Source organism: Pyrgilauda ruficollis, unplaced genomic scaffold (assembly GCF_017590135.1).
Source record: "Pyrgilauda ruficollis isolate IOZ18807 unplaced genomic scaffold, ASM1759013v1 scaffold13, whole genome shotgun sequence".
Classification (NCBI taxonomy): Eukaryota; Metazoa; Chordata; class Aves; order Passeriformes; family Passeridae; genus Pyrgilauda; species Pyrgilauda ruficollis.
The window spans coordinates 7,345,920-7,371,040 of NW_024511432.1; the positions used below are offsets into that span (position 1 = coordinate 7,345,920).

Sequence of the window (25,121 nt, forward strand, 5' to 3'; positions counted from 1 at the left end):
AAAGGTACATGTTGGAAACAGGTTTAGGTAGGTGGAAATCTAGAAATAAAGAACAGGATCCTTTCCACCAGTTCTGGGAAGTTACACCAGGATGTGCCCTGTTCTGCATGGAAGGGCTGAGATTGATTGGTTGCCAAATGGAACCATCTGACACGCAAAACAGCTCTTTAATTATAGCAACTAACCACACTTAACTTCAAGCACATCAGATGACATGAAGTCTGACAAGAAATGATTACTGTATCTCTCTTCCAATGAATACAGCAAATCATTTTGATGTGGACAAAGGAGCAGAAAGATACATTCTAGAAACAATTCTTTACCATAGTGTCTTTCCTTTTGTTTTGTTTTTACTGTCCCTAGAGTTAACAGCTAAAATTTTGCTTGTTTCAGACTTTTAAAGATATATCAAGTCAGAACAACATCACTTTTCTTCAAAATAAAATATTTGTTTTCAAATGCCAGAATCAGAAGGAAGAGCAGCAAGCCCAAAATTACTTAGTCTGAGCAGAATTTTACTTTGACATAATTTACTACTTTGTAAAACCTGTTTATTTATGTATGTCCAGAGCTTCTTTCAGAGGCCACTGTGGAGATGGTGAATATTTAATTCTGCACCCTCACAGTTTATTAATCACTCATCTCAACTGCAGCTGTCACCAGGACTCTTTAGAGACTCTTAAAAAGTGAGCTCTGCAGCATTAGCGGTGTCATTGCGTTAGCACACACAGGCTCCAGCCACAAGGACTTCACCTTCCTACTGCTACTGCCCTGTGAAAGGTTGGAATTTCAACATCATCTCCGGGCAGGGGTGAGCAGGAAGGTGTTAAACCACAGATAAATGCAAACAGAATCAGAAATGTTCTACCAAGGATTATTTGATATGATGCTAAACAATTAAAAGATATATTGAAAAAAACCATGACTTGGTAAAGGTTTAAATTAGGTTCTGACACTGACTCATCTCTTCAGGCTGGTAATTCCAACAGCAAAGAAATGGATTTTTTCCTTCTGTTTGTGTTACTCCTAACAAACCTTTACCAGCTGGGGTATAATATAAAAGCAGATGTGTTTTCCAGATCTATTCCCTAACCTACAGTTTCTAATTACTTGTACCTCGGGTTCCCATTGTACCCTACTCACACAGCTTGGGAAAGCCCCTGCAATGACAGCACAAGAAAGCCCCACAGTGAAGATGGAGCTGAACAAAAGCACAGGAAATAGGTCACATGGAATAAATGGAGCCTGGAGCAGGTGACCCTCACTACAAAAGGTGTGCGTGACTAAGAGATCCTTCCTGCTTAGCTACAGATAGGGGAGAAATTACAGATTCATGGAATGTGAGAGGATAGAATCTCTGCAGATCCTCCAGTCCAACCCTTCTGCCCAAGCAGGGATCACCTGCAGCATGTTGTTCAGGACATGTCCAGTCAGGTCTTGAAAATCTCTATAGTTGGAGACTCCATATCCTCTGGGTAGCCTATTCTGGAGCTTTATCATCCTTGCAATAAAAAAACATTTTTCTGTTTTAAATGGCATTTCAGTTTGTGCCCAGTGCCTCTTGTCCCATTACTGGAGCCCAGTGAGGAGAGGCTGCCTCCATGTTCCTTGCACCCCCCTATCAGGTATTTACACTTGGACAAGAGCTTTCTCCTCCTGAACTGTCCCAGCTTTCTCTTTCCTGGTGAATCTCATTCAAATTCATGGACTGTCCTCCTTTTGCAGCATCTGAATCTTCCTCTCCTGTCTCCTCTCCTCAGGCTGTACTTTTTCTGACCTGCCATTGTTTCCTCATAAGGAGCTTTTAAGCATGGTGCTTGTTGGAAAGAATGCAGTAAAATCTCATTTCCCACAAGGTCCCAATTACATAAATTGCTTTATTTTCTAAGAAGTGCTTTTACATTCCTGAATGGCCAAGGATGTTTCACTCATTTTCTGTGAATTATCCATCTGGCATGGCTTCACCAAATTAAAAATAAAATAACAGGCCCATTATCACATGGGCATAAAACTCAGGCAGCAACCTGTCCCAGATCAGCACAAAAAAATACAGAATACCCACTTAACTGAAACACAAAAAGGTAAAATTCTCCAGCAGAAAAATCTTGGGAATAACAAGAGACACACAGGCAACAGATGTTGTATCTGATAAGATTCATTGTTGTTACTAGGAAAGCGTTAGCTGCATTGTGACATACACCTCTGTCTGAGGATGCTGAGCCTTTGTAACAGCTCTGCACAGCTTTTAACCTCAGGGCTCGACAGGTAAACCTTGGAGCTCTGGGAACATGACTTCCATCTGTCTTTAGCCAAGTGTGCACTTTTGGCAGCCCAGCATCCCTGGCTATCCCACTAGAGGTCATAGAAGTAGTTGCTCTTCAGGGCACTACTGGGAGCAGGGGCATAGAGTCAGCTCCATTTCCAGGACACAAGATGGGATCTCTCTAATGAATTCCTCTAATGAATGACTTGAATGTAATTGTTTTTTGAGATCAGTATTGTCCAGCTCACTGCAGCTCTCAGCAGGTGCTGCATGTATCCACATGCAAAAGTTACTACTCAGACCCAGTCTCAGCAGCTCCCAATGATCAATAACTTGATCAAGAGATGAAGAGATAAGTGAGGAGATTAAGATAAGTGAACTCATCAGACACCAAGTAGAAGAGAAGCCAAAGTTGCATCCAGTACACTCGGGGAAAAAGACATTTCAGTAAATACTAGCAGAAGAGAACTAGGTGGTAACTCCCAGCAAAGGTTCAGCTTCTTAAACATTCAGATAGAATCAGTGATCTGACTGCCACCAGGGATTAGCCAAAGAACAGAGATTTGTGCTAATTGTTCTGCACTCTTTTCTTCAGTAACTGGCCTGGAAAAATGCACATAATTGTGTTGTGATGGGCTCCTGCAGTCAGCATTTCTGAATTCTCTGAAAGCTCCTTTCAGCTTCAAATTTTGTAGAAGGATGAAAGGGTAATATGGGAAATTTCAGCCAGCATAAATAAATACTTCACCCTTGTTCATTGTAGAATAATCATACTTGCCCTTTCCATTCACTTTGAAAACACTTGAATGAAACCTTGGCTTCAGTTAGAACTCAGGAAAAATTATACACTGACTGTTCTATGCTATTCTGAAAGACATTGGAAGGAGCACTGTGATTGTAGGACAAAGCACATACAGGCCTAGTCACAGGAAATTAAAAAATCTAGTGGAGGCAGAGCAGTATGGGATATATTGGCAGGGAACCTGGGGAAGAAGAGCAAAAAGAACTTGCAGAGTGTAGGGTGTAAAGCCTAATCACAAGGAAAAATTGTTTCCAAGTCACAAACCCAAGGCTTCAGCTCAGCTGTGAGACAGGCTGTGTCGCACCTGAGTGTGTGCAGACCCCTGCACTTGTAACACTTAATCCAGGGTAGACTGAGGAAATAAAATACACCAAAGAAAAAACCCAAAGGAACAAAGCCCCCTTTTATTCTCCTGGGTTCCTTCTCAGCTGGGTCAGGTCCCCAGCCAAGTACAGCACAGCCTACAACAGGGCAGGACAGGCTGCCCTGCTGGGGACACACAGGCTCTGCTACTTCAGGGACACCTGTGGAATCACTGCCTAAGGATGTCAGCACTGGAGCTACTCCTGATTGCACCACCACCGCAGCCTCAAACACTGAGAGGCTTGGGAGCCTGAAACTGGGGCTGGAGAAGTGTGGGTTCCCAGCAGCTGGCTTCCAATGGCTACATTCACACTCAGTGCAGAACAGGGATGGGAGCAGGTTGTGAGATAGCATCCAGCAGGCTTCAGATGGGGCTGGAATAGCTTGAGGCTAACTCTACTGATGGCTTGCTGGGGTGTCTGAGAGCCGTGACTCAATGGGACTCGGGATGTGGGTGGATTCAAGGCAGCAAAACCTGTCCAGAACATTAATCACTGGCTAATCAACAGACATAAAAGAACCATGTAAAATTAACAGCCTTGCAAAATAATTACATCAAATCTCATTAAAGGATCCCTTCATTTGTCACTGAAATGCAGCTATTTCCATAATGGAAATAAAGAGCTTCTTCATAGCAGCAACCAGTACCAGGCAGAGACCTGAGAGGAAAAGCTACATCTAATTCTAACATTTCTTGAAAAAGTTGAGGGTCAGGTCTGAACAAACAGTAATTGCTCAGAACAGAGTTGAGCCAGCACATACCTTGAGAAAAGCATTAGCTTCTTGTCCCTGATCATAAGCAGTTGGATCATTTCACTTTATACTTATGTAAGTATCGGAACTGTCAAGTGTAAGTTTACGTATCCTAGAAGGGAAACCAGGTTGCACTCAGCCATGTGTGACAAGATAATTTAAATGGCTGACCTTTTAAACACTGCTTGTTTTTATAGATACACATCTTTACATCGTTAAACTGGGGGTTTGGATAATTTGTTTAATGCATGAATGTTATGAATCAAGTGATGCAAATCAGAAAGCACAGCTCTGCCAAACTTACGAAGTTTAGTTTTCCATTTCATTACATAAACAAATACAATATATCTAGGGACAGACTCTTAAATCATTGTCTGCTCTAGCTGAATGTAGTTTGAACCAGATAAGCCTAAAAATACAAAGCAGGAAAATAAAAGATTGTGTTTTACCCTTGAACAAACTTTAGGTTGACTTTGTAAATAGAACGTTACTTCCCCTTTCTTCTTCCCTCCCCCCTCTTCCTCTTTAAAATTTTAGGGATTTCACAATGTGGTTATGAAGGACTAACTGAGAATACAGGACTAGGTAGTAAAAATGCACAGGACTGAAAACTAGAAACAAAACCCACAAAACTAAACTAAACTGGAACAGCAATAAATCTCAGCAATCTCACAGTACATTACCGTAAGTTAAAAATAGAAAAGCAGAGAAGGATGTTACATTGTTAAAAAGAAGCTGAAAAATTCATTAATCTTTTTTAGAACCATCCAGTGTCTCTAATGGACTTGAGGGACTGGCAGTTTTGTTCCCAGGCCCGTGTGTGGCTGAGGCAGGGCTGGAGCAGCAGAGCAGCCCCCACGCTCACACGGGGCTCGCAGCCACGTGCAGCCCTGGCTCGCCGGGTCCCAGCACATGGGCTGGCAGCAGCCACTCTGGCAGGGCTGTCCTGCTCCCAGCAGCACAGGAGTCACAGCCATGTGTAATGAAGGAAGGGTGTCCAGCCCTCTGGCTAAATAAAATGCTGATCATACTCAAAGTAAAGGTCTGTAGATTTGGTTTTTATAACTATACCTACTCTGTACAGAACTGCTTTAAAACATACGAGCAAGAGAATTTTCCAGTGAGTATATTAACTTGCTAGTCATTTAGGGATGAAATTTGCTGGTCAAAAGCCAGAGAATTTTGGCTTTTTCCACCAGAAATCAGCAGCTAGAATTACTGTCCCAACATGTAACTTCTGATTATCCCCCAGTTATATAAAAAGAAATTTTTGTTTATATGCTGACACTCACATTATGGGTTGTTAAATGGTGTTGAGTAACAATGATAGTAATGCATTTCTGAAATACCAGTATTTGTTAAGAGGGAGCAAAAAGAAGTTCCCAAGGGATAGTTTTTGTTTGTGCCCCATAGTAATTACTCTGAGACTGAAGATGTGAAGGGTTGGAGATACTTGTCTACCCTTCTTTGCACTATTGCTCTTGTGCACAAAATTACCACCCCAGGCCTGGAAATAGTGACAAACAAAGATATGAATCTTAGGACAGTACCTGCAATAGCTTGCAAGTGAGTGCAGGAAATGTATCCCACAATTCTTTGGTCCTGAGGTGTACTTCCCACTTGCACCTGGAAGGGAAGAAATAAAAAGGTGATTAATGGAAGGGCTCATACAACTCTACTTCCAAGCCAATCTGAGCAGCCTTTTTTACCATTCTTTCCAGCCAACTCCATTTTGAAACGAGAAAAAACTTCTAGAGACACACACTGAGGCTTCCTGATCTTACTAAGGCTTGTGGCCAGCACACTGACCCTTTGCACATCACCATGTTCGGTGTTTGGATTTTGATCTGCAACACATAAAAAAATGTTACTTTCTCCTGTTTTTGCAGTCCCACTGGTTCCCTGTCCCAGCTCTCATTCCTATGTACAATTCAGGCTCACCACTCAAGTGCCTTATAAACCAGAATTACCAGCAGCCTGCTTCTTGCTGCCTGTGTATGACAAGAATATGAAAGGAGAAATGCCAGGAAAAAGGATTAAATATTAAATAAATATTGGGTTTGATCATGTTTTCTCTATTCCACAGTAAGTTTTGGATTTTGATGGATTTTTTACATTCTTCTGCAAAGGTGTTGGGGGCCTTGGTGTGCCTCAGCAGTGTTTGCCTCCTTCAGCTCATAGCAGCAGCCCCCATGCCTGTCAAGCAGACAGAAAACACTGTGTGGAATCCTGTTCTTCCACACAGAAGAGGAAGAGCTTCCAGGGAAGCTGGAATATAATATAATTCCTAATCTATATCTTAAACTACAATTCTTTAAAAATGTTCTTGCAGGTAGACGCAAAAGCAAATTAAAATCAAGTTCTGTTTTAGGTTTTCAACTCTATTGAGAATTTTGGCAGTTCAGGACTTAGCTGCAAATCAAAATTCCCAGTGATAAATGGATAATTTTTGGATTGTAGCAAGAAACTGGTTTGAGTCTATGGTTTTCTTGTTGACAGTTTAAGTGGCAACACTGCATGAATTAAAGAAAATGCCCACAGAGGAAAGTTGTACCCAGAGCTCAGAAAACACCACCACAGATGACTCTGCTTCACAAGACTAGGCTCAAATTTTATCTGACACCTCTAAATAACAAGCAGAGCTCCATTTCATATGGGCACAATTTTGTCAGCTTGGTTGGTTTTCTTGATTTTCAGCTATTCAAGAACCAGCTGATATATTTTATAACTGAAAAGGCAGCTTTGCAGTAAGTGAATTTAGAAGTCATTTGTACTTAACAATGCCTTGTTAACTTTGAGGGTTTGTGCCAGCCAGGGGAGTAGGTAATAAACAACTGGCATTATTCTGTCCTCAGTCTGTTCAGTCCTTTTTTAGACAGTTTTACAAATGGATATTGATGGTGTTCTTATTGCTGTTCCCATTCAGCTAACCTGCTCCAGGGAGGCAGAGGGAGCCAAGGCAAACACAGGCAGTCACTGGTGCATCCAGCCCCAGAGGAGGAGATTCTCCCAAGACTGCAGCAGTCTCAGAGGATGGGCAGCTGTGCTGGATGGCTGTCAGGGACTGCTGCAGGAGCTGCACTGCACACACCTCTCCCTCCTGCCTGGACATCTCAGGGTCACTGCTGAACCATAAGGAGCTTTCTCTCCAACTTTTTTATGCAACATATGCCATTCCAGCAGGAAAGTGGAAAACAGTTTATTTCCTCTGCTGTCTGGGACAGGCATGGGAATGAACCATCTCTTCCAAACTTAGTAATTCAAAATCAGGGTTTCTCTTCAACACTATTAAAAACTCCCTAAACTATAAACTCCACTTCTCTGCAATTGTGCAGTGTTCCTGCAGCAGAGGACAAGTATGGATGCCACACACCTTTCAGTGTCACCAGTCTGGAAGGAGAACACTGCACATAAATTGTTCTGCCTTAGAGTGGGAATGTGCTCCTTATAATCCCCTTATTGACTAAAGCAGATGGAATCGTTCCAGCATTTCTATTCAAAAAGCAGAAAATATTTAATTGTAAAAGCTGAACATCCAAACATAAATTATAGCCCAATTGAGAAAAAGAGTGAGCTCAAACTGACTTTAGACTTTCCTGTGCAGCCTTAATGGAGTGCCTGACAAGGCCCTGTACTCCTCAACCAACTTGTGCATAGGATCATGCTAATTTCCATTAATCATGAATAAATGTGTATTGTTCAGTGTGCCTGTGTGCTCATCTGTGCTGAGATGGACTTGGGATCTTTTGCTCACAAAGAATTGTAAGAAATGGCCCAGGATGAAGCCTGCCTGTGCTCTATGGTGGGGCTGAGCACAGCAAATGCCCACGGGCATGGTACCCCAGAGCTCTGCTGGAACACACAGTCCCACGGGGAGAGGAAGGGGCTTTCATAAACACTCTGCTGATTAAAAAATAAAGCTTAAAAGCAAGAGCTGAAGACATTAACATAATTAGAATTTCCTTGGAAAAAGCCAGCATGGAAGTGCATCCAAAGCAGCTCGTCTCCCAGATTTCACATTTCCTCCAGCTTTTTTGACTTTTAGGGGCTTGTAGTTTCTTTTGAGAGGCAGTACTGATGGCAACCACTAAACTGAGTAAAATCATAATGGAAGCAAATATTTGTGACTACTTGGAGAGTAAATAAATACCTTTGCATCCTCCTAGTCAGTTCCCAGCTACAGTAGAGGCATTACTGTATTAAATACAATCTGAAATAAAATAGTAAGAAAAGTCTGTTTATTCAATCTAGTTTGGTATTTTACAGATGGACAAGGCTTGTGGGTTGTGCAGACAGGAAACCTACTTGACCTCTGAAATACTACAAGCCCTGTAATTCTACATGAAAGCATTCTTTTGTGTGGCCAAGTAGCTATTTCAGATGTTGCATTTTCCAGGCTGTCCTGGATGCTGCCGGGGCAGCGACGTGGCAGGAGGACAGGGCTCCAGCTGAGCCTCCAACGTGGACCTTGGCACGAGGGCTCTGCTTCCACCACACCAAGTCAGCACTTCACAAATATAATTTTAGCTGCTTAACACAGAAGAAGCATCTCCAGTCACATTTACAAAGGAAATATATGTAAACAAATGAGCCAGAGTGGCTCTGTCACCATAAGCCTGACTTTAGCTCACCTCAGCTGCTCTACATCAGTAGCTGTGTGTCAATAACACATTTATTGAATCATCCTTCTGCAGGGACCTACTTCAGGCACTGTTTCTAAAAATCACCATACAGTGTTTGTTGTGCCATGAGCCATTCCTCTTTGTGTTTGGAAATGTACAGGAAGAAAATATCTAAATATAAGGTCCCAATGTTTTAAAATATTTATTTTAAAATGATCACAGGAGGAAAAAGTTATGTGACAACCTGTTAAAATCTAGAGGTAAAATTAAAACTGACAGAACATACTTGTGGTTTACTAAAGTGTCCAGTTATATAATTTTCACATTAAAAAAATTAGCCTTTTTCACAGTTATGCTGAAATATGCAAAATTTATTCCAATTCTCACTAGATTTGCAATAATCAAATTAGTCAAACATTGAGAAGCTAAGAGTGGATTCAGATCCCTGTTACACCACTGACCATTACATTTTGTTTGCTCTTGGGAGGGGGGCATAAAAAGCTCATTATATATGGGAAAGAGACTTTTTCCCTTAAGGGGGAAATCCTATTAAGGGTGTGTTTGGAATCCAAAATGCCAAAATTTTCTGCTGCTGCATATTTATATTTGTCCCCTTCCTGTGAATGAAATAACAAAATGCAAAACTGACCACTCTGAATTTTTGTTTTCCAAGTACTGGCTGTGTAAAGCACACAAAAGTACTTGACATCAAGTACATTTTATTAAAAGATTTCATCTCAGTGCCACAGCACATTAGTACAATCTGTTGGAGACACCACGCTGGGACTATGCTGTGCAAGACTGGGGATATTCCTAGAATTGTTTTGCAAAAGCTTGTCCTACATGACGGAGGAGTGGTCTGTCCTCCACTGAGACTGGTATCAGTAATAAATGGACCATGAAAGAAATCAAGGCAACAAGGTTATGGCAGAAAAATTCTTGTTGAGAGGAAAAAAACCTAATGAGTAGCAAGAACTGAAATTTTAGAGCTACAGCAGGGAAAAATAACTTGAAATTTAATCACACTGCTTGCTATCATGGGAATTTCCTGGGCTAACTGGAAAATCTTGCACATCTCATGTTTCCCATATGCTGGCACAGTAAGTATACAAAGCTGCAAAGTTGACAAATACCTTGTCTCTTAAGAGTTTATATTTACACACATCTGTTTCAGCAGTGCAAAACAATTCTATCACATCTGGATGTCAAGAAAAGCATCAACAGATACTTGAACAAAACCCATGAGAATGCTACTTCAGTACTGGGCCATTTCTTTACCACCTTGAAAAACAGCTTCAGACAGGTCATTGCTGTGTTAGTAAATCATCAGATGCTCTGAAGTAAATGCTCCTTAATGATTAAAAACTTGAATTGTGTATGAGAAATCTCACCTGATTAAAGAATCAGTCTAGAATCTCAAATAATGACCAATAACATGTACACAAAACCAAAACATTTGTTATGAGGAGAACTTAATCTTTAGTGACATTTTCTAGCAGCTTCACTTTGCCAGGAGGGAGCCATTCAAAAATAAAATAGTTTCTTAAACGTGTACCCTCCAAAACAAAGGAGTCATTTACATACAAGTCCAAGCACATGTGATTGCCTCTCCCTTCAGGGGAAGCAAATCCTGGTATGCAAACCAGATGACAGCTAAAGTTTTGGCATCCTCATGGAAAAAGTTCTTCACAAGGTCTGCTACCCCAGAATCTCCATGTGGCCAATAAAGCCAGAGCTGGGAAAGGTAAATAACCTGCCTGTAACACTGAGACTTCTTCAGGTAAATTGGGATCTCCACAGCCTAGCTCCAGCTTCAGCCAGTACAGTTTAATCACATCTTGGGCTGTAAATGAGCAAAACCTTCCATTTCATCCACTTAGGTGACCATGGAAGTGTCAGTTTTGCCACTGAAATAAATGTAACCATGGTACTGCTCCCTGCAGGGCTCCTCTGAAGAGGATAAGTCACCAAAGTACAGAGCTCTACAGGAAATTAATTCACAGTCATGGCAGGAACCACACTAATGATGGTCATGTTATAAAGAAAAACTCACCAGGTTGAAAGAACCTCTGCATCCACTGGGGAGAAAAAAACCCCCTCTCTCCCTATGAACAGAAGTATGAACATGGCATTTGTAAAGAACGTCATCTGCACAGGGGCCTTGAGTAACTCTTTGTGTTGGAAATAAAACACCTCAGACAGAGAGTAAGTGCAGGGCACAGAAACAGAATTTACAGTCGATGTGACAGTGACTTACTCCCACAGAAATATTCGTCTTACCATACGTAGCCAATATTGTTTAAGTTCAAGGGGAGCTCCCTTAAAAAGAGCCTGAGATTCAACAGAATTGCTGTGGATAAAGCAGCTGCACATGCACAAGGAGTGGCATTTCCACACACACTTGGTGCCCTGGGATGAGCTCTGTGTCTCCCTATTCCACTGCAGTGGGGATGTCATTATGTAATCCAATGCAATTATAATGAGTTAACAGTGAGGAAGGGAAAAGAAAGAAATGGAAACCACAATTTGTTTTCTTTCCAGTGCAACATTTCTGTAATCTTCCAAATCGTATCAACCGCTCCTGGACTTTTTTCCCATTTCAGCAAATTTCCAATACAAGCAGGAGAGGCAGCATTAAGAACCTAACTGGGACACTGCTAAGAGAAGATGCCAAGGAGAACTTGCAGCTACTCCCATTCCCACTTCAAACATTCCTGTTCCACAGAGAGGACTTAGATTAGTCATAACTCCCAAGAAAGGTGTATTTTTGGTTAGCTGAGACATGGTGCAAAAAGATCTTATTTTCCATCCTTCAACAGCTCTGCCTTTTGCCTTCTGAAATATGTAGCAGCTTCTAAAGAAAACACATTAGTTAAATCCCTAATTTATTATAATAAACATGTTTTCAAAGTATATTGAACAAGTTTAAAATGCTATAGAAATCAGCTGAAAATTCGGTGGTGCTCTGCAATTCTTTCTAGCTACATTTGCACTTGATTATTTCAGAATCCTGTTTTTTCCCACCTGCCATGTGCAACAATTACTGTTCCATGAACTCAGAGAATTTGTTATTTGGCAAAGCGTCATTAAACGTATATATGAGGGAAAGTGGCTGTAAATTGGTGCCACAAATGAAGAGCTCTTCCTCTTCTGAAGAGGATAAAGCCCACGACTCACATTTTCTCAAATCTGTATTTCAATCTGCACAACAGTTTTTATTTATCCCCGTTAATGAAGGGGAAAAGGACCATGATTAATAACATTAATTATATCAAAGTGAAGGAACATGGTACAGTGCCATGGTAGTCTTTTTTTTTGGTTCTTTTTTTAAAAAAGTCTCAGTTCATTGGACTCCATCCAATTCCTGCATTAACATTTTACAGCAGAAACTCAGCATGTGGAAAATGTTTAGGTTATCCTCCTGCCTTAAATGGCACAGCTTTAGAGTCATCTAAACAAATTCATGAGCAGCACTAGACATTTCTTTCATACATCTTGGGATAACTGTAGGTACTGGACAACTGATCAAGGACAAGAAAATCTAACCACTGGAAACTCTAGGTGTTCTTTGGCTGGGGGCAGAAAGGAGCCATTCCCCTTTTCTGTGCAATCCTGAGGTCCAAAATCTCCCCCTCAACCCAGTGAGGAACTGCAGCAGCTGCCCCTGCACCCCCAGGCACAGCTCATGTGGGCTGGCTTGGGACAGCAAAGGCAGCTTAAATCACCCAAGTGAAATCTGCATCTGCACCAGAAATATCAAAAGGGAGAATCACAGAGGTGAATTTAGGGAACCCTCATTTTCTCACACAAAGCAGGCTCCTTGAGAGGAGAAAACAGTAAAAATTGTGCTTCAAAACAGTTTTGCAATCAGAGCTGCTGCTCCTTCTACCATCTGTTACCACCATATCAGCTCTTTGGAAAACAAGTTGAGCTTTGCACACAGAGCAAAGGTTGCTAGGTTTCCTTTAAGCAATGAATAATAACATGTTCTCTGCACAATTACTGTACTCCCTGAGAACAGCCTTCATTTTCAGAGAACTTGAAAAGTAAATCTGTTAATAACCTTAGGAATTAATATTAATTAAAAACAACTTCTTCCAGAAATCTAGCAAAATGCACAAGACATTCTTTTTCCTTTTGATTTTGAAGAATACTATTAACTGTTCAAACTTCCCACATCAGACTGCAGTTTTGCATTATGCTCACATACTCTGTTTTAACTTAGAATTCTTATTTTTGCTAAAATTGACTCTTTTGGCAGATGCCAAACCCCAGAATAGTTTCCTACTAGGAACAGTAGGAAGCACAGCCTTCTACACACCATCTGTATCTCCCAGACCCATTGGGAGGAATAAGTCTCCAAAACTTCTCTCTCAGGCAACAGCCATTTTGAGAATGATGCCTCTTTCACTCACCTCCCTATTCTGACTGTGCATCTGCAATCTAGCTTAGATTTACATTATTGTTACAAATATTACAATATAAGGATAAGAGAGGTGAAATTTGTCAGCAAAAATGAGTTTTTATTAGATTGCTACACCTGGAAAAATATGGACAAATTCACCAGGTCAAGTTAAGGATGCTTTCCATCTACTGTCCAAAACTCACACAGCATCCCTGGCACAGCATAACCAAGGCTCCACACTAGATCCTCTGTCTAAAGAGGGATGTTGACATTTTTAAACCATCTAGTAAATTACAGACAGGTGATGCATTACACAATTTCTGCTCAGCACTCATTGACACCTTTTAAACTTGATTTGACAATGCTGATTTTGAAAATCTACATCCAGTGTCTGAAAAGGATGTATATTTTATACCTCCCTTTAAATCCATCACAACTACAGTGCATTAACATCATCAAAGCTGCGGCTGCAGAGGAGCTGAGACCGCTGCAATCTGCACCATGCTCCAGACAGACCTGTCCAAGCCATCTTTTCAGTGCCAGTCACCAGCACAGGGGCTGTGCCAGGCCCCCTTCCCACCTCTGTCTGCAGCTGAGCAGCAGCAGAGACAATGGAAGTTATAAAACCTACAAAGTGACTCCAGGGCTCTTCTCTTCAGCATTTTAAATTAATGTGAAATGCCATGCTGGAACAGAGAGTCTCAGCAGAGTCTCCCAAGGGCCCAAAGTATGAAAATGGATTGGCTGATTTATGTATTTGCTAACTTCTCCTCCGAGTCTTTAGTGGTAACTAGGAACAATGGTTTAACACTTCAGACATGAAACTGTCACCAGGATGTGACATTTTCCCCCTTCATATATGCTATTTTTTCAGTGATCATGTTTTTCTTACATGCCAATGAGACCCTCAGATTGTAGACAAAAGCACTGGTAGAGTTTGAAGAGTTCCAAGTGCCAAATGCAAATTAGTCCTCTTTGCAGAAAATGGCTCCTCACAACTACGTCATCCTCATGTCTTCATCCTGACCTGGAAAGCAACAGCCTCTACAGATGGAAAAACCAGTCTGATCTCTGTGAGGAAAATGCCAGCAGTAGCACCTTTTGTGGCAGACATCCTTAGGAGACTTCCTTTGCACAGGTCTCCAGATAGCTGTTAGGTAGCATGAAACTTCTAAAAGCCTCTGTAATTTACTTCCAAGTTGGCTCCTTGGTTGTGACACCCTAGGTGTTAAGCCACAATCAAATCACTTTACCTTCCTGTACTTTAGTTTCTTCTTCCATTAAGCAGATATTGACCTTTCTTCATTATGCACTCTGAGACATAGGAATGAAAAGCAGTGGGTAAGAGCTGATTGTTATTACAGCTACTAATAATAATCCTTGAGCTCTGTAAGTCTCTCAGGTAAAATAATTTTGTATGACTAAGCAAATCTCTCAAATCCTTCCAAATCTCTACCTGAACTTTACAATCTAGGTAGTGAAGACAGGGCAGGGAAGACAAGGGCAATGGAAAATAATTTCTTATTCATGGGAAACAGAACCCATTCTAAAATGAAAAAATGTGAAAAACACTTGTACCAGGGCAGTAGGGAGCTGTTTGTGTCAGAGTCCCCCAAAGCAGTTTTGTTATTTTCAAATTATTTCAACTTTCTTTAAATATTTAGTTCTGAGACCTTTATCTCCCTAACAGTTCTATTTGTAGAAATGAGACCATCATATTTACTAAAAAACAACCAGATCCTTTCTCTGAACGTTCTTCTGAATTTAGATGCTGGGTGTTTTAAAAGTTCAGAATAATTGGAATAAAGACTCCATCCTCCCCATGAGTGGAAACATTAACTGGCTTTATCCATATTTTCAAAACTTATGAGCCTTCTCCCCTCAATTGCTTTGCACAACTTTTGGCTTCTAACCAACACAGAGAGCAACTGCTCCTTTACTCAGAGATGGAAGCTGTGCAAGGGGAACAGTATCTTTCCAAAACAAAACTCAATTGATGCCTTTTCTACTTCAGAATTGGGAACACTGCATTCCACAGGAGTCAGAAACTTAAAAACCCAGGGTTTGCACAGGACAGAGGCTCAACTCCATGCCCCTATGGAGTTAGGACACTCCTGTTCTGTGGTGCTCTCTTACTTTCTTTAAAACCAGAGAAACTCTGTGTAGGACTGGCTGGTATTATGGACATTCAGAATTCTGCAAGGGCCAGTAAAAGTCCCACGTGGAAGCAGGGAGATAAACTGTCCCTTGGGATGGCAGAGTGCTGGCCAGAACACCTGCCACCCAGAGCTCTGGTACCCTCTGCCAGCTTCCTGCTGCCCAGCAGAACAGCAGGAGGCTTCTGAACTTACTGCACTAATTCCTGCTGACTTCAAAAACAAACCAGGCTTTCACTTACTGCATGTAGTTTTTTTGTCTCTGGAGTCCACACCCATCCAGTTGCTGACTAAGCACCACACCAAGAAAAAGCCTCTAAACCTACTTTATTTCAAAGACAAAATGAAATAATTATTCCTACTCTATGTTGTTGCTGTCATCAAAGAAATGAAATATGTACAATTGGTCATTTAATATACAATTAAAAGAGAAAGTAAATTCATGTTAAGATAGAATGAAAAATATTTTAGATATAAAAAAAGTATATCAGAATGACACAGACAGGAGGAAAAACAGTCTTATGACTGGGCAGAACTCTGTTATATTCAAAAGAATGAAGTCATCTTTGGAACTTTATAATAATTGGCCTCTATTCCCTGCTCAACTGTAACATTATTTAACAACTTGGTTCCATAATTAAGTTCATCTTCCCAGTGGAATCTTGAAAAGAGGCTTAATTTTCTGCAAGAGAAATGGAGACATTGCAGCCTGCCTAGCAGGGTGGCAAATCAATGACTCAGCAATGGGCAGTCAAAAACAGATTGGTTTTAATCTCTTAATCCCCAATATATGCATATGTTCAAGGGTAGTTTTGTGACCCCAGAAATATTTATACTGCACAAGATCTATGTTTGTTTTTTACTTGTAGCAATTTGTGATGAAAAAATAAATTCTTGTTGTTTATAAACACATAAGAGTGCAACATAGAGAGTTTAGATCCAGGTTTTGGAAACCTGTATTCAGATAGGGATTGGCTTTCGTTTATGTCAATGTACATGAAATACTGAACTATTATCAGAACCAAAATTCTAATATTTAGGGGGTTTCTTACACAAGTCATAGTACCAAAAGTTTTTGCTTTGATTGAAAACTACATGTACAATGTACAAATGGAATACAAAACCTCCCACTGATCCTTATTCACAATCCATATTCTTAATGACTATTAATCTCTTTTGCTGAGTGACAAAAAAGTACATGTAATTTGAGCATCTGATGTACCTTGCCAATGTTAGAAAAGTTCAAGATTTAGTTAGAGAAACCCACTCCAAACTGTGACTAAATCACAAAATCTGCAATTCACTATTTTGGACATTTTCAGATCTTTCTAGGTTGGGGTCTACAGACTTGGATCTCTGGCAAAAATTTTTGGTTCTTGATTAATCACAAATTAGAGAAGTCCACTTTCCAGGTTAGAAGCAGCACAGCCAGATACTCCCAGGAGTTAAGCATGAACAGCCACTAGGTCCTGGAAAAGCAAATGCAGACTTTCTGCTTTTCCTGATTTACAGACATACAACCCCAGGCTTCCTGTTCTCTCTACCATTAGTTAATTTATGTAAACTGTGTTAATAACGCAAAAAAGCTCTGCGCTCCCCAGTGTCCCAGGCACATTTGTCTTGTTTATTCTTCTTCATATCTCGCCTTACTAATTCTTTTGCAAGCAAGACAGCAGAGTAGCCATACCTTTCACTGCAATACTTTCAGTTTTATTATACTGACATTTAGACATTTGATCATCTTTTGATTGCCAAACAAACACACAACGAGCACAAGCTGGTTTCCAACAGTGATGCTCATTGTACTGTACTCATGTTATGAAGCTTAGAATTTATGCATTTTCTTACAGAGATTTCTGTAAAGAAAGAAATTAAAATAGCATGAAAATCACTTCAAATTTTGAGAGTTGAAATCATACTTGAGTTCTTCCTCCAAAAGTCCCTCATTGTTTCAGACAGATCCATCATTTTAACACAGTATTCAGGCTACAAATCCAATAAAGATTATATCTATAACCCATTAGGTTATATCACGGAATCTAAATCTTAATATTCCCTCTGTTGCAGTCTAAAGAAATGTGAAAATAATGTAACTTTATAACTTGCCACATATACAGAGTCAATACTTACAGCTTCAAAAAGGCTCTTACCTTGAGAAACAAGGCTCCCTTGGAAGCCAAGGAGTCCATTCCTCTTCCATTGGGGTAACAGTGATAGGCAGCATCCATAACAGGATAGCGGCTGGCAAAAAGTAGACCACTGTTCACAAACTTAAAGCTACAGCAGCCATGGCAGCTGTAGACCCCAACATCATAGACGATGTATTCAAAATAGTGATGGAGCTGCTCTTTCAATTTCTCTGCAGCTCTTTTGTCAAACACTTCCTGCAAGCACAGAAAGTCCAGGTTGGCAGGGAAGAAAGCAGAGATCTCATGATCAAAGGTCTCATCTGTGTGTTTCTTTTTCCGCACGGAAGTCTTCTTCATGATTGAAGCTTTGTAGAGGAGCTTGCTGTTGACAGTGCTTTGGTCCACTGTACCATCTCCAACACGGACTTTGACTAGAGACTCTCGTGAGGCAGAGCAGCTGTCTAAACTCCCAGAATCTCCTTCCTTCTGTTTGTGGTTTGGTGTTTTTGAGACCTCTGCATCACCTTCCAGTGAGGGTTCTGCGGGGCCACTGGCACGAGCCTGGCCATTGACGGTGTCTGTTTCTGTGTCTGACATGTGGCCATTCTCCTCTCCATTGATACGGACAATGCAAGTGTTTTCTTCTCCCTCGTGTGGCTCTCCACTTCCACCTTTATCTTCTCTGTTCTCCTCGCCGTTGTTTGAGCCACAATTGTCTCCTTTGTACTCCATTGATGTTGTCCTTTTGATGCCAGCATTAACAGTGCGGTTGTCTCCAGCCTGGGGGGAGACCAGGCTGCTGAAACTGGCTGCACTGATGGATGTGTTGGTAGGAGAATCTATGTATATTTTAATCTGTGGCCTGCTTGCCCCATTTCGGATCCTCCGGCCAATCTCTTTAGCCCTGGCCTGCGTATTGAAAACGTTATTAAATCTTGCCAGCGAATCGGGCAGCAGGCAGACATTGGCACTGCCAAAGCAGAAGCTTTTCCCACTCCCTGCTGCCTTCCATTCAGTGAGCAGTGTGGCTCCATTGGCATGGTTCTTGTCTTTCAACCTGGAGTAGATATAGGGTCTTCTGGCTGACTGCAGCGGGGACCAGAGCAAGAAGCCAATCAGAGCAAAAGGAAGAGAGGCCACCAAGAGTGCCAGGTAGATGGGAGTTGTAATAATGATGCAGAGTGCGTGAAAATAGCATGGGTCATCTGCTCTTTGACGTTTTTCATAGGTGGTTGGAACAAAAGAGCCCACGAGCCTGTCTGCTAGCCAGTAACATGGGAAAATCAGGCCCCAGGAAAAAGAATGCAGAACTGACAGAAAGCTGTTGGGAAATGGAGAAGTGTATAAAACCATTGCAACTCAGTTATGACAACACTTCAGGGCCTACTACATGATGTCACTGTGTCAAGCATCCATAAGAACAGTAGGAGAGGGCTGGGGAAAATGTCCAGTCAGGAGATTGTTGGGGTTTTTTTTTTTCCAGTGAGAGTCAATAACAAAACTTTAAGAGCACCATTTCACTGTGTTGGAGTAAAAATGAAACAAGGCCACGGTTTTCGTCTGGCTTTTTGGCATCTGTATTTGTCAAAGGATGTCATTGTTCACTGGGAGCTGCCATAATGAAACTCTCCAGAGGCAAACCAGAAACCTGCAGAAACAAAAGACAAAAGTATTGGAAGCTTAAGTAACACTTATGGGAAGTTTAAAGCAGATTGAGTTTTTCTCACAAAAATTAAAGACTTAATACATGTAGTGTATTTAGATGGAAATTGGAAAGGTTGATCAAGAGAGGATTTGGGAGTTTTTTGTTTTGTTTCAATTATTAGCTCAGCATAACTTCACCAATCTTATGCAACATGTTTGAGTTCAAAGAAATAAGGGACAAGTCAAGTGCCAAATAACAAATGCTTGGCATTTACTCAGTGCCAAAGGCATTTTGGGATGTTGATAATAGGGGGAGCCTGGCAGATTTGTTTTCCTGGATGATTTTTAGGATCCTTCAGTAAAAATGCTCAAAAGTGACTCTGGCATCTACACATCAGATAGGAAAAAAATAATCTAAAACCTATCCAATTATATAATTACCATTAGAAAAGAAAAATCTCTAAAGAAGTTATTCTGTTCTACTGGGTGCTTAAAATGCTTTATAAAAGCCCTATTTACATAATCACTCAGCAGACCAGAAAGATTCTTGTTTACAGCAGTACCAAGGGTAAACAGAACGTTGTATTTGGGATCTGTGAAGTGAGGACAGACAGCAAGCCTGATATTCCAACTTTCAGGCTGACACCCTTCCTGGTGAAAGGCGTAGCAGTGTTGCAGAATATAAGGTCAATTTGACTTTTACTATTTTAAAATAACAGACCAGAAGAAAATGCAAAATGTCATAATTGCATAATTAATTCTTCAATAGGTGTTTCCTTGAGCATATGATGACAGAATGTTACAACTCCCTGGGGAACATGAAACCAAGGGACAGTTATTAGATAGAGCAGTAGAGCAGTCAATGCCTGCTTGGTGATGTGCTGAAGTAAAAAAAAAAAAAAAAAAAAAAAGAATCAATTCTATACAACTCTTGCCAGTTCTATTATGGACTGCAGTATCAATAATCTACAAGATAAATCTACAAGATAAAGCTGTCCAGCAAACCATGAAACACCCAACTAAAACAGCTTCACAAAAGCAATTATCCAGATTGTGGAGACATACTGTGTAAAAGGAATTCATTCTTACTGCACATCCAACATACTATTGTGTATTTGTAAAAATGGAAGAAAATTTAATGCAATCACAAATCTTTTCATGGAATAAGATTGCACAGCACATGTCATGAAGGAAATTGGTTTGGACTGAGGTTTCTTTTAACAACTTTTAGCAAGAACGTGATTCTCTGTAAACATTAAAGGCTGCATGATGGTTCAAGGCCACATTGGTGACTCCCACACTTCCTCTGCCTTAAAAAGGGTGAGTATCTTTCAAAATCAGGAGGGTTTTTAACCAGGTGCCACCTGCATTTCTCACTGCCAGCCTGCTGAAGTGAGGAGGCAATAACTGTGTTCCATGTATTTTATTCCATGAATTCTAATAGAATTCCCGCAATTCATGACACAGAAGTACATAAACCCTGGTACGACAGCAAGCTTTAAAATATAATAGCTGGACAAAAGGAAAGAGGGTATCATTAGCTGGATGTCCTTTAAATTTTTGCATATTGCAGACACAAGACATGGACACGTCAAGGTCCTAATTAAAAACCCTCTTCTTGCAAGGAAATTATTATCCTGACTTACTAAACTTACAGGTGAAAGCAATCACAAAACTTGCCAAAGCTCTGTCACAGACTCACTGGCACACACACAAACAAGTTTCCTACTCGTTGCTAGAAAATCCTATGCACGCTAGTGCCTCAAAGCCACCCAAAAAAGAGAATTAAGAGGGTCATGAGAGACAGATTTTATCTCAACAAGATCTTAACGGGTGAGGGAAGGCACCATGTGAGTCAACAGGAACTTGGAAAACATGACGTCAGTCGCATCTCTCCTAATGCAATGGTTTAGATGGAGCCTAAAGCTAAAGTGCCTAATTCCTTGTGATGAAGGGTATTACTTGGTAATCCAATGCTTTATTCATAGGGGTTTGGGAGATTAAGGGAGAATTTAAGATATTGCAATGAAACAGATATTTTTGTATGCTACAAAGACGTAAACGGCAGCGTTGTTTGGTGGTTTTTATTACTCTGTGAGTGTTTGAAGGCTAAAAATAGACTTTATTTAATTTTTTTTTATGGCGGCAGTATAGAACATCTCAACTTTAGTGATAACAAGACATCAGGCAGAAAGGTTTCAAAGATTTTTATGATCATAATTATGCCCAGAAGTATGATGGAGACATCATAGATCAAAAGAGATGTTTCTAGCTCCAGCATTGCTTGCAAACTAAATAAAGGACAATACAAGTCAACAAGTGATAGGAGAAACAGAAGAAAAACAACAAATCTTACAATAATCATGTTATGAGAACAGTCTAGAAATGGCCAGAAAAGTTTTAACTTCATTTTGCTTAGAAACTAAAATACACTTTCAAATTCAGACAACTAAACTTTCTTCAAAGGTGATAGTAATATCACTTATATACAGTAAAAATATAGTAAACTGTATTTTTAAAACCATAAGTCAGTCACTGGCACAACAGTTATTTATTTAAAAAGAGAATAAAATTCTGAAGTAGCTAACTGATTTGGAAAATTACCCTATGGGTAACTTCACATCATAATTTACATATATTCATTAAAACTAGTGTTTCTTGAATCCTGAGAGTTTCCAGTGAAGATTGTAGCAATATTTATCTAAAAATTAATTCTAGAAAAGCAGTTTATTTAGACCGTGGCTTTGCCTTGATTTACTTATTGTCATTGTAATTTCAATCAAAGAAAACAGTCTTACAGAAATGATCCCACTGGATCATGTGAAACCACAAAAATTAGTGTTTGCAACTGAGCACAGGTGAAAAGAAGATCTGAGGTAACCGAGGGAGTTCTCGCTCAGGCTCTCACGTCATTCAGGCTTATTAGACAAACCACAACTTAATTTTTGCTTTCCTCATTGTTCTCATCTGGTTTTCCTCCCAGACACACTTCATAAAATCTTCCTTCCTTTATTCAGTGTTGTTCCCCTGATTATTCTTATACATGCTTTTAATTAGAGTCTAGTTCAACAGCTAACTAACCTTCTGGAAAAAACCCACTCCAAAAGGCCAAAACCACGTGAACTGCTTTCCATGCTTGATTACATGGCTGTAATTACAGAGATGCAGCCATCTCAAGGGGTCAGTGGCTCTAATGAAGACATTTCCTTGTTCCCCTGTGATCACAGCCTGATGTTCTAACTGAAATCCTTTCATCCTGGTTGGGACTCATTCCATGAAGGAGTTCACAATGCAGGCTAGGGGAAATTAAGTAGAACTTACTTAAATTCCACTTAAATCAATAACAATTTACAACTTAGGAAAATCTTTGTGAAAACTTAGTAAAAACATGGATCCTCTTTTGTATGAGAAGTTCAATTTGATGAATCACTGGTACTGATGAATAAAGCAGAATCCATTCAAACTAAGGATTTGGCAGGAGGAGAAGGGAAGGAGGACAATGTTTTTGCAGACTTGCCATTGCAACATTCATTTACCAGTTTCTGCCTAAACTCTCTCCCTCCTTTCTAAAGAATGTCTTCAAACACTGCCAGGCTGCTCTGCAGCTTGTCTCTTTGTCCATAGGCAGCCAACAGGCAAGAATCAGTATAAACAAGATGTCTAACTTAATTGAGCTAACCTATATAAAATAAAAGACTGAGAAGTGTGAATTTATAAGTCTCTCTGAATAGCAGAGATGTCAGCTGTTAAGCACATGTCTGCAGAAAACAACCCCAAAGCACCCCCACAAGTCCAGGGAGCTGCTCAAGCCTCTGGCTTATTTAGGGAATAGACTTGTGATGATGCAATCTGTGTTTAAAGCAAGGAGGGATCAAGCACTTGGGCTAAATTTTCTTAAGGAGTCCTTGGAATCTCAGTGATGCCTCTGTCTGAATGTCTCCAAAGCTGTACATTGATGGAGATTTGATGCTGCTGTTAACCACAGGTTAAGGGAACTGGATCAGGGCTGGAGCCCATTGGTCACTCAGTGCTGGGGCTGGATCACCTGTGACCAAGGTACCTGTGGTCACCAAAGGACAGTGGGAGTGGGAGTCATCCCCTTCATCTGACAAAAGATTGGCTGCAGCTGCAGAGAAAGTGGGCTGGCCTGGTGCCACACCTCACCCCAAATGGGAGTTTTTGTCTCAAAGTGCTGAGAATTTGTTTGTGATCACACGGTAAAACTTGCTCTGAGCTTTACAGTTATATGGACCATGGCAACAGATTCTCATTTCCAAAAGCAAATTATCTGAATTTGGTAGTTCCAGATCATATTCCTAGGCCAAAAACCATACCCACACACCTTCTGCTACCTAAACAAATTTGGTTATGTTTTAAATTTAATAATAAAAAAAATTAAATTATGTTAATGTGTGGTAACACATGTTAAAAGAAGATCTAAACAATTATAACCCATTGAAAAGCATTAAAAACATGTCAGTTTTCCCCTTTTTTCTTTCAAAATGGATGAAAAATTGAAACTGAATGCATTATTGCAGAAAACAATCATCTTTCATATTCCTGCAAGCAGCACTGAGTCTACCCTGACAACAGATTATACTTGCTCAAAACTTACATCCAGAGTCATAAATGCAGAAGGGACACATCACATCTCTCAAGCCTAGGAGAGGTTTATTCTTTACTTTACACATACAAACTGCACTCCCAACAATGAATGCTGTGTTTACACACCAGCTGTACTTATTGCTCCCTGCGGGCCTGACCCAAACCCAGAAAACTTCACCAGTACAGCTCCAAATTCTGAAATACACCTCCAAAGCTTTGTGCACTCTGTGAGTGCACCAGTACCAGCCCGTGAACATCAGCTAACTAATCAAAGACAAGGCACGTGGGAACTTTTTACAAGGGCATTTAGTTCTACTTCACTGGAGGGCATGAAGGCTCATCTAAAAATCTGGACTCCATAAACTTTCTTCAATTATTTTTATTTCAGTGGAAATAGAAGCAGACTGACAATTTCTGTTGCATTTTAGAGGGGCCAATGCCACAAATGCCTCTAAAAATATCATGGTTATGCAAACTAAGCATCAGCATCCAATGTCAGTTCTGATCTGCAAGGACATTACTTTACAACATAAATTTGAGTGCATTGTTAAAGTAACTACTTCAGAATTCATACCAAAAAAAAAATCCATGACCAGCAGAACTGTCTCTTCTTGTACAGGGGACAATCACACATTTCCAAATTATCAATTCCTATTTATGGCCTTGGGAACTGGTAAGTAGAATCAATAGCATATTGATAGATAAAAATAACTGCAAATACAGAGAGCTCTAAGTTTTCAGAAAAGCTGTGCTATCAGGCAAGAATTAGACAGAAAAAAAGTTCATCTGACCACTTGGTGATCTCACTCAGCACCTGGAAAGCTAAACACTCTCTCTTTTGAGACCTTATTTGGTGAACTTCAGTAGTGAGACAACTGCAGCCTACAAAAGTATGAATCTGTGACACTAAGCTCTGTTTATACAATAGAAACAGAATGGGCTCTATTTACAAAATCACCTTTTAGTGTGCTTTAGCCTCGTATTTTACAGGAGCTGGAGTAATTCAATAATGGCTAAATAAATCTGATCCTTGTAGATGGTTTGTTTAACAAAACCCAGTGAGATGGAACAATATTGGCTTTAGGTGCACAAGACAGAAGTGGAGATAAAATTTTCCCTACTCATCTTTCACCATCTATATCCTGCAGAGGTCTGACTACAACCATGCCTTGCCCATAAATTAGCAGGGGCACAGACTCCCTGTAAAATGAAAAGCTGTACTTTCTCAAGCAGCACTTTGAGCCTCCAGGCTTCTGGTTACTCCATGACAGCTCAATAGAAGTATAAAGTAATCATTTTTCCCCAGAGTGGATATTTTTACACTGTTGAAATTGTTCTTAAAGGTGCCAAAGAAAAGTTACCTTAACCTACAGTAAATC

At 40.3% G+C, this 25,121-nt stretch overlaps 1 protein-coding gene across 1 annotated transcript in view; it reads right to left on the reverse strand.

Annotated features, from left to right (window-relative positions):
* Positions 1–18,846, reverse strand: part of SMPD3 (sphingomyelin phosphodiesterase 3) — a 31,066-nt gene extending 12,220 nt beyond the window's left edge. The window contains exons 1-2 of the mRNA XM_041459006.1: positions 17,515–18,846; positions 5,732–5,807 (exon numbers count right to left, since the gene is read on the reverse strand). Coding sequence (XP_041314940.1) covers positions 5,732–5,807; positions 17,515–18,846 — 1,408 coding nt within the window. The remainder of the gene's footprint in view (positions 1–5,731; positions 5,808–17,514) is intronic.
* Between the last annotated feature and the right edge of the window lie 6,275 nt (positions 18,847–25,121).